General features: G+C 45.4%; 1 protein-coding gene across 2 annotated transcripts in view; it reads right to left on the bottom strand.

Annotated features, from left to right (window-relative positions):
* Nucleotides 1-374: 374 nt before the first annotated feature.
* prkci (protein kinase C, iota) overlaps nt 375-9,382 on the bottom strand; it is a gene marked incomplete at its 5' end in the record, with an annotated part of 31,406 nt that continues 22,398 nt past the window's right edge. For both annotated transcript variants that reach the window (XM_080010633.1, XM_080010632.1), the window contains 9 exons: nt 375-477; nt 596-711; nt 3,552-3,641; nt 3,870-3,949; nt 4,439-4,564; nt 5,310-5,397; nt 6,975-7,110; nt 7,259-7,345; nt 9,024-9,121. In XM_080010633.1, the coding sequence (XP_079866759.1) occupies nt 390-477; nt 596-711; nt 3,552-3,641; nt 3,870-3,949; nt 4,439-4,564; nt 5,310-5,397; nt 6,975-7,110; nt 7,259-7,345; nt 9,024-9,121 (909 nt within the window). In that variant the 3' untranslated portion in view covers nt 375-389. The remainder of the gene's footprint in view (nt 478-595; nt 712-3,551; nt 3,642-3,869; nt 3,950-4,438; nt 4,565-5,309; nt 5,398-6,974; nt 7,111-7,258; nt 7,346-9,023; nt 9,122-9,382) is intronic.

Here is a 9,382-nt window from a genome sequence, read left to right as displayed (position 1 = left end):
AGCACACTGCTGGCACGAGGACGCATAATTCATCTGTAATGGCCTGCACCCCCACCCACCCACCCCCCAGTCCAGTAACCTTGGAAACACCTTGTAGCCCCCGTCAACTACACAAAGCAGGCCCTCCGTGAGCACGATTCATACCAGTGTGGATTTACATGATACAAAAATAATTAAGGAAGAAGAAAATAGACTTAAGGGCTAGTGGTTATATATGGCAGAGTGTGACATTGATTTTGGCAAGTAAAGCGTTCTCTTCCGGGCGTCTGCGCGTCTCGTAAAAAAAAACAAAAAAACGTGCGGCCGGAGACGCGGAGACCGGGGAAGGTGTGTTTCGTGTGGGTGTTGGGGGTTTGTGTTCGTCCGTTTCGGGGGGGGGGGGGGTCCCCTCATACACACTCCTCCGCGGACATCAGCAGGGGGTTGATGTACTCGAATCCTTCAAACTCGGACTGGTCGATCTTCTTCACCACGTCGCTGTAAACGCGCCAGAGGAGAAAGGGATGGATTTTAGAAAAAGGACAATGGCGGGACATTTCAGCTCGATGAATCACTGCGTGAAACCATGAAGATAATATCAACACGAGAGACGCACTCATCGTCTGGCGTCAGCTGGATGGGCTCGTTGGTGAACTGCGCGTCAAAGTTGTCCAATCCAAACTCCCCCGAGATGTTGGGCTTGAACGGGGGGACGACTTGCTTCTGTTCCATCTGAAACAAAACGGCACAGGGGGCCAGAGTCAACAAAAGCCCAGCGTCCATTACAGTCATTGATTAACAGCACAACACCTGCAAAAAGAACAATGGATAGAATGACTATGCTTTTCTCCTGTTTTATAGGTCTCCCAGCTGTTCCCTGCGTGCCTGTCACAACGATGTAAAACAGATACATCTACATTGAACGTTTTTCAGCGCATATCACATTATTGGATGTTTCGTGCTTCCTGAAGAGATTTATATATATATTTTTTTTGGTGGATATGATATAGTCCAAGACTTCAATACCTGTCTATACCTGGGTTAGTTAGGGTGAAAACAGTGAAACTATTAATAATCTGGCTGGGGGTTCCCTGGAATCTCCACATAAAGGAACCTCTTGTTTGTGCTACTCTTCAACAGTTGGCGCTGGGGACAGAAGCTTCTGTTATGGAGAGCTGCAGCTTGATACACCAGCAGGTGCGCCCCCTGCAGGCAGACAGGTGCCAGGCAGGACAGCTTTGCAGCGGGCTGCAGTGGAGGCGTAATCTGATCCCTCCAGACAGTCTGACCGACTGACGGTCTCCGAGGCCCAGGCCAGACAGCGAGGAAAGGAGGTCACGGTGATCCCTGGTGGGTTGTTCTGACTGCTTGCCAATCTGTCTGTCTGTCTGTCTGTCTGTCTGGATATCTGGTGTGTAAGAAAGTATGTGCCTCAAAGACAGATGCCCTTCTGCCTATGATATGTCTAATTGATTGTCTATCTTTCAGCCTGTCTGTCTGTCAGTGCCTGTCTCCATCATCCTGTCTGTCCCACCTTTTTCCTGTCTAGTGTCTCCACCCACCACCCCCATTCTATCTCTGGCTTGTCTCAAAAACCTTTGTCTGGTCCGTCCCATCCCTTTATAATAACAATACCCAGACTGACTACCCAGACTGCACCCTGAGGTGGTGTGTGTGTGTGTGTGTGTGTGTGTGTGTGGGGGGTGCTACTAGAGGCAGAGAGGGTGACCCAATGCACTTAGATTAGATCAACCCTTGGTTGTCTAGTGAGTCCCTCCAGGATTCTGCGATCGCACAATTCAATGCAAAATAAACCAATCAGTGCACAATATTATGCGAGAGCTGGCAATTTTTTACCAGTCTCCGCACTTTGAGGGCATAAAAGGGTTCAATCGAAAGCGGTTTTGTAATTCTGATCAAATACTGCACTGTGACCCCGGAAAATGGCCCAATCCAACCACACGTCAACAAACTTTTTTTCCCCTGGTCCGTCAGCTTAGTGACAGGAATTACAGCTCTTTTTAGTGAGCATTTGGCTCAGCTCAGCAATAAGAGCCGGCTCTTTTGGCTCCCAAATGGCTTTTCATTTAGTACTTCTTCTGGCTTTCATAATTTTGCCAAATGTTTTGAGCTATGATTGGTATGTGTGCACATATATCAATTAAATTATTCAATGTAATTATACAAAACCTTCTAATTTCCAGAATACCATAATTTTACATTATGTTTGGTAGTCGTTATTACTAAAGATGTTTCTGGATCATATTTACCATATACAATATAGGATCATCCTATTATTGTCTTGTATTCATTTACAAAAAAAAAAAAAAAGAAATCTCCGTCTTATCGGCTCTCATCATTCACTTAAAGGACCCGGTTCATAGAGCCGACTTGTTCGCACGTTCTGGAAAATAAATAAAATTGAGCACTTTAAATGTTTCTAATAAGTTTTTGTACTATGTATTCTGCTTTAAATCGTCCTAAACTTATCAAATGCCATTTGAGTGAATATTATATAAATAAAAAAACAAGTGCTTAAATAAATACACTTGCCTATGAAATAAATCATGAAATAAATGAGGCAATAATATATAAATAAATGTTAATATAAAAAAGTAAATATAGTGAAATAAATATATATATATTTTTTTATTATGTTTTTAAAAATACTTTTTATTCATTTCCGGGGACTTATTTCATAATGCAACATTTCCAATCCTTATATGCAAGTGAATTGGGCGTGATTATCTCACAGATTCAGAGCCAGAGAGAAGGGGCGGCACTGCAACAGTGGTAGGTCTAGGAGCGGTTGCTCGGAGCCGGTCCTAGTTAGACGGCCAGGTAACTGGCTTGATAGGTTGGGGGAGAGGCCCTGGGGGAGAGGCCCCATGGTGGCCCTCCACCGTGACCGGCTCAATCCCTACCGACCAGCTCTTAGAAACCACCACTGTTGCGTAGGAGAGTGCCAACAGCAGCGTGGAGTTCCTACTTCCCCGTCTCTTCGCCGGCTCTGAATCTGTGAGATAATGGCGCCGCATTCAATTGCATTTAAGGATTGGAAATGTGGCATTATGAAATAAAAGAGCCATTGAAATAAAAAAATGTGTCATTATGAAATAAAAGTCACCTGAAATGAATATAAAATGAATATATGTTTTGAAAAACGTCCTTTATAAAATATAATAACTCAAATGCCGTTGCATAAAAACTGAGCACACCTTTTCATTGCTTTATCTGAAATTAACATGAAAAACAAAAAATACATTGCAAAATGTATCGCAGAATTTCAGAAAAGCTGCCGCAAAATCAAGCATTTCTGACCTCAGAAATCACACAAAAAAACATTGCAAAATCCTGGATGGACTGTCTAGTGACTGCTGTTTTTCCTCCTCTCTGGGATCAATATATGGATTGGACCCATTTGGCAAGCTTCATGTGCCAGCGTGCTTTCTGGCCATGGGAATGTGCAATAAAAACCCCAATATGATTCATGTCTCGAGTGCAGTTACTCCTCCAAATAGAAGAGAGTGAGAGAGAAATAGAGGAAGAGGGAGGGAGGGATGATGACTCACAAGGTCCCAGTCGACATTTCGGAAGAACGGATGGCCCATGATGTCAGCAAAGCCTGTCTGAGGGTGGCAACCCAGCCGCTCCTTGGGATCCTATAGAAGGGGGGGGGGATTAGAGAAGAATTAAAGAGAGGAAAGAATGAAGGGCGTTGAGAGAAACCGGTGCGAGGGAATGAAGAAAGAGAAAAGGAAGGATGGGAACGGGCGGAAGTGGAGAGAGTGAGAGAGACCGTGGCCATAATAATAATGACCATCCACTTCTCATGTAAAAGGGGGGAGGGGCAGGCTCGGGTCAGCGCTGTTTTAAAGGTTTATTCTTACCTTGTTAAGGAATCCCTTGAGGACGCTGGCGGCTTTAACCGACAACGAGCGTGGAATTCTGATCTGTTTTTCCAAAATCACTGTCGGAGAGGAAAGAGGGGTTGGCGCATGAGAGAACGAGAAGAAGAGGAGGAGGAGGAGGAGTGTAGACGCCCCCTTGTGGGCTTAGAGAATGCTGGACGGATTAGGGGTGCTGAAATCCTCCAGGGAATGTCTATATAAAACATTTTGCTTCGTCAACTTGAATCCAAGTGTCCCCGACCTTTTATTCAACGGTACAATCTTTGGTGTAGTATCTATGACTTCCTTCAGCGGTCACCATTCGTCACCAACTACCCAATGTTACTGACGCACCTTCGAGCATTTTAAAATATCAAAAGGTAAGTAAAGATAATAGCCGCCCTTCCGCGACTCACATTACAGTCACAAGAAAATTTTAAAAGGGGGCAAAATCTTTCTGCCTCTCAAAGTCGACCATATGAAAAACCCCTTATTTAAATGACACATCAAAAAAGGGCACGCGTGTTCACAAATTTCCCTCGTATCAGGCGGTGCATAATTAGACCTACCTTGGAACAGGTAGTCCTCTGTGTTCTGGTCGGGGTTGTCCGAGCTCCCCACGATGTCGAAAGGCGACCGTCCCGCCATCATCTCAAACATCAGCACCCCCAGCGCCCACCAGTCTACGCTGAAGCCTGAGATGGACGGATGGAAAATGTAAACATCGCAAGCACAGGGGACAAAGGGGACTAACGGAGAGCGGGGTGAGAAAAAATGGAGAATGCGTGTGTGCATGCAGTGTTTTTAGCGTCGCGAAGTAGCCCGCCCGTTTGTTAGTACGAACCATTGTATACAACTAAATTTTTTAAACAACAGGCTTTTACGGAGGTCGGTACGTAAGTACGGGCGTTCGTAACCCGGGGACTGCCCAATGGTTCTGCGTCACTGATTACGTACATAGACCGCCAAAAAGCTGGATGGCGCTGGAGTCTATTTTAGTACGGAATAAAAACGGATCGCAGATATTTCACGGCGCGAATTGAGTGTCATTGATTGTTGATCTTTATAATTAGAAGATGATGCGTTTTGGAGACATATTTTGGAGCCTCCTCGGCCTTCGATCAACCCCATTTTGTATTTCACAGCTGGCGGAAACAAACTGGAAACATGTGGCGGGAAAAAGGATAAATGGTAAAATGGTTTAAATTGAATAATTTATTTTTAACGAATTTAATTTTAATAAATTACATTTATTTTAAATTTAAATCACTTATGTGATCATAATGGCTTTTATGAACCACTAATCGTGAATTTAGAATTGATCGTTCCATAAGAAGACCTAAAATAAAATAAAAACACACTCAACCGTCGGAGAGGGAAACAGGTGCGCAAAATGAGCGCATGAATCCATTAGAATGAATGAAAATATTTTTTCCTCACCGTAGTCCTCCCCTCGCAGGATTTCAGGCGCTATGTAATTTGGGGTACCGCAGAAAGTGCTGGTGGTGTCACCCGGTCTCAAGCCCTCCTGTAACACAAGAGGGATTTTATTTAGCTTTGGGTTCCATGTGAGTGAGTGTGTAGGGGCGCAGGGCTTAAGACTGCCGCCGTTGTCATTTAGTAGTGTGTATGAATTTTGATTGGGCCTCATTGGTGGAAAGATATTTTCCCATGAGAATTATTGATACACAATCTGGAAGCTGACGATATGACTTTGAAAAAATAGGTTGAAAGTTGATTTCCTGTGAAAAGCTGACATCTGCCATTCACGTAATCATGAGATGAAGCTGTGGAGCGATCGCTTCTTCAGTACTTCACAACAAATGTGACGTACAGACACAACAATGAGGGACATCACACATGCAACTTAAAAGTGCCAGCTGAACACAGTATAAAATTATGTTATCACGACTTTAAAAGCTTTGCTTTTACGTATATTGCTGGAAAAAATTTATCAGACTAAACTTGGCTGTTAATTCACAGCAATTTATCAACACAGTAGCCAAAACCAATCATAATTTATCCCTAAATGAGAGCCCAAGGAGAAGTAGCCACTCAATACATACGTATCGCAGTATACACCTATCGGCCACAACATTAAAACCACTGACAGGTAAAGTAAATAACATTGCTCATCTCGTTCCAATGGCACCTGTCAAGGGGTGGGGTATATGAGGGAGCAAGTGAACAGTCGGTTCTTGACGGAAGCAGGAAAAATGGGCAAGCGTAAGGATCTGAGTGACTCTGACAAGGGCCAAATTGTGATGTCTGAGGTCAGAGCATTTCCAAAATGGCAGGTCTTGTAGGGTGTTCCTGGTATGCAGTGGTTAGTACCTACTAAAAGTGGTCCAAGAAAGGACAACAGGTGAACCGGCGACAGGGTCATGGGCGCCCATGGACTAATTTATGCGTGTGGGGAGTGAAGTCTAGCCTGTCAGTCTGATCCAAAAGAAGAGCTACTGGAGCACAAATATCTGAAAAAGTTCATGTTGCTATGATAGAAAGGTGCATTGCACAGTGCATCAGAGCTTTCTGTGTATGGGGCTGTGTAGCCGCAGACCGGTCAGAGTGTCCATGCTGACCCTGTCTAGCACAGAAAACGCCTACAATGGACACCTGAGCGTCAGAACTGGACCATGGAGCAATGGAGGAAGGGGGCCTGGTGTGATGAATCACGTTTTCTTCTGCATCATGTTGAAGGCCGGGGTTAGGGTCCGATCCGATGGAGCATCTGTGGGATGTGCTGGAACGACAAGCCTGATCCATGGGGGCCCCACCTCACAACTTCCAGGACTTAAAGGATCTGCTGCTAACGTCTTGGTGCCAGATACCACAGGACACCTTCAGAGGTCTCGTGGAGTCCATGCCTCCACGGGTCAGAGCTGTTTTTGCAGCATGAGGGTGAGCTACACAGTATTAGCGGTTATTAGTGGTGGTGTTGAGGTCTGTGTATAAGGGACTTCAAAGAGAAAGTCAAAGAGTCACTTTGAATGCCACTGCACAGAGGCAAGCAATGGCGTCAACCAAAAAAACGGTTCTCCCAGAGAAAACATGAGCGGCGGTGCACATTAACATGCAGGTGTTGTCAATCTGAAAACACTGCACCTTGCACATGCCGTAGTCTGTGAGCTTGATGTGTCCCTCGGACTCCAGCAGCACGTTGTCCAGCTTCAGGTCTCTGTAGATGATGCCACGCTCATGGAGGTAGTTCAGTGCCAGGCTGATCTCTGCCGAGTAGAACCTAAGACGGACAGAGAGGCGGCGAGGAGAGTTTGGAAAAGACCTTGAGCCACATGCAGACACATTGCGATGAACTGGCGTGGGCGTTCATCGCCTTCAGAAAGGCAGGCAGACAAAAAAAAACGTCCGAGATCTGAGCCCGTGGCTACCTGGCGTGTTCTTCTGGTAGTTTCCTTTGCCGTTGCATGTGAAACATCAGGTCGCCGCCGTTCACATATTCAATTACAAAGAAGAGTCTGTGAAAAGGAAGTAGAATGATTGAATATAAGCAATAATTTGATCTATATTTAAGAAAAAAAATCGATTCCCTTTAAGAATCTATAATCATCCATTATTATTGACGTTACAGAAGTGCAGGATTTATTAATTTCAAGTATTTACACAAAAACATCTCGTTTTTACAAAATGATGTGGAGACATGCGTCCCACAATGGGAGGGACAGGTTTTTTTTCAGAACGGGACAGTTGCTTAACTCAGTTCTTTCATACATGTAGGAAACAAACAGAAATAAATACATCAAAAAAAAAAGAAAGAAAAAAAAAAAAAAAGACAGGCACAGGGGGCCGGCACGCACCGCTGTCTGGAGGAGAAACAAACAAACAAACAAACAAAGACAAAAAAAAAACCAACCTCTGCTCCAATTCTCTGGGTTAGGTTTACATTTTCCATAAAAGTAAGAAACAAAATAAATCAAACTCTTTCTCTATGAGATCATATTATATATTGCTATTTTATTATTACGAGATCTGCATATCAAGCGGAATGTACCAGAGGAGAGGGGCTCAGAGGGTACCCGAGGACCTGCCACTTTGCCCCTTGATGCCCCGTTTTATCCGGCGTGTTTTGTTTCCCCCCCCCCCCTTTTCTTTTTTTAAGCGTGAATGGGCATGGAGGTCGCGAATTGTCTGGACAAGATAGATTCATGAGGAACGTGTCCTTGGCGCACCCGCGATGTGCACACAGCGGAGTGCAGATCACGGGTGCCCCCAAGGTGCGCATCGCGCCACGTCGCTCCGTTCGCCCAGAGCGGCAAATTCCCTAGAACCGGGGCTGGGGGTCCATGTGCCTTTTCTATTTTTTGAGGACCTGCCCCTTTTAAAGTCTCTGCACAGGCCTGCAGAGCGGGGAAGAGAGATCCAATCACCAGTGGTTACTCGACAGCTCTGCAAAGAGAGGGTGAGAGCCACCACCCCCTTTAACCCTTCCTCACTCTCTCTCCCTCTCCGCTCCAGTTTCACACCATGGTAAACTGCACTTACACAGTTTCAATGCTCTGATTTTTCCTGGCAGGTTAAAAAAATCGGCTGTCATCAGTGTCAATCTCGATCGATGGAGGTGATCGCCGATAGACGATTCGTAAGCCGGTAAGGATTTTATGGTGGATTTTTTATGGTGGCTCAGTGCATTGCACTGCTGCCTCACAGCAAGAAGGTCCTGGGTTCAATTCCCACCCGGGGCGCTGTTGGCACCGTGCTCCGGCGGGTTATCTCCCAAATAGGAGCCTTTCTGTGTGGAGTTTGCATGTTCTCCCCGTGCTCACATGGGGTTTCCTCCACCATCAGTAAGGACCCCCACCAAAAACACCCTGGCTGCCCCCCCGGAGGAAGGACAAGCCAGGATGGGTTAAATGCAGAGGCCTCATTTCACCGGCCACCATCCAAAGCATGTGCGTGTGTGTGTGTGTGTGTGTGTATGCATGTGTTGTAGTGTGGTGTGTTGCGTGACAAAGATTCTTCTTCTTCTATGACTAAGCTTAACAATGTCAGAATTGTGGAACCATTCAATACAATGTACAATTACACTTGGGGGGGGAATACATTTTTTTTTTATAGATCTGTTTTCTTTGGGCTCATTAGCAACATTTCTCAAACGGATCGAGACAGCACAGTGTAGGTGCAGAGGCATGTTCTCACCTGCTTTCTGTCTGGAAACAGGAATGAAGACCCACCAAGAAGGGATGATTTGAGGCCTGTTCAAAAACATGCTTTTCCGTTTGGACCCAGTCGATGTCCTGTAGGGAAGTGCGCACACACACACACACACACACACACACACACACACACACACACACACACACTCTAAGTTTATGCACACAGAGACACAAAGAACTGACATAATACCCTTGAACTTGTAAAAGCCAAATAAGCACATTGCGCGATCGAAGTGGCTCGAGCAGCCACAGGCTCTTTGGCTGGTCAGGTCGGCGGCTTAAGAAAACGGCCAAACGAGTGGTCGGGCAAAGGCAGGCCTTCATCGACAAAAAGATGATCAT

The sequence above is a fragment of the Zeus faber genome (assembly GCF_960531495.2).
Source record: "Zeus faber genome assembly, chromosome: 12".
In the NCBI taxonomy this organism is placed as follows: Eukaryota; Metazoa; Chordata; class Actinopteri; order Zeiformes; family Zeidae; genus Zeus; species Zeus faber.
This window is presented reverse-complemented; position numbering and strand designations above follow the sequence as displayed.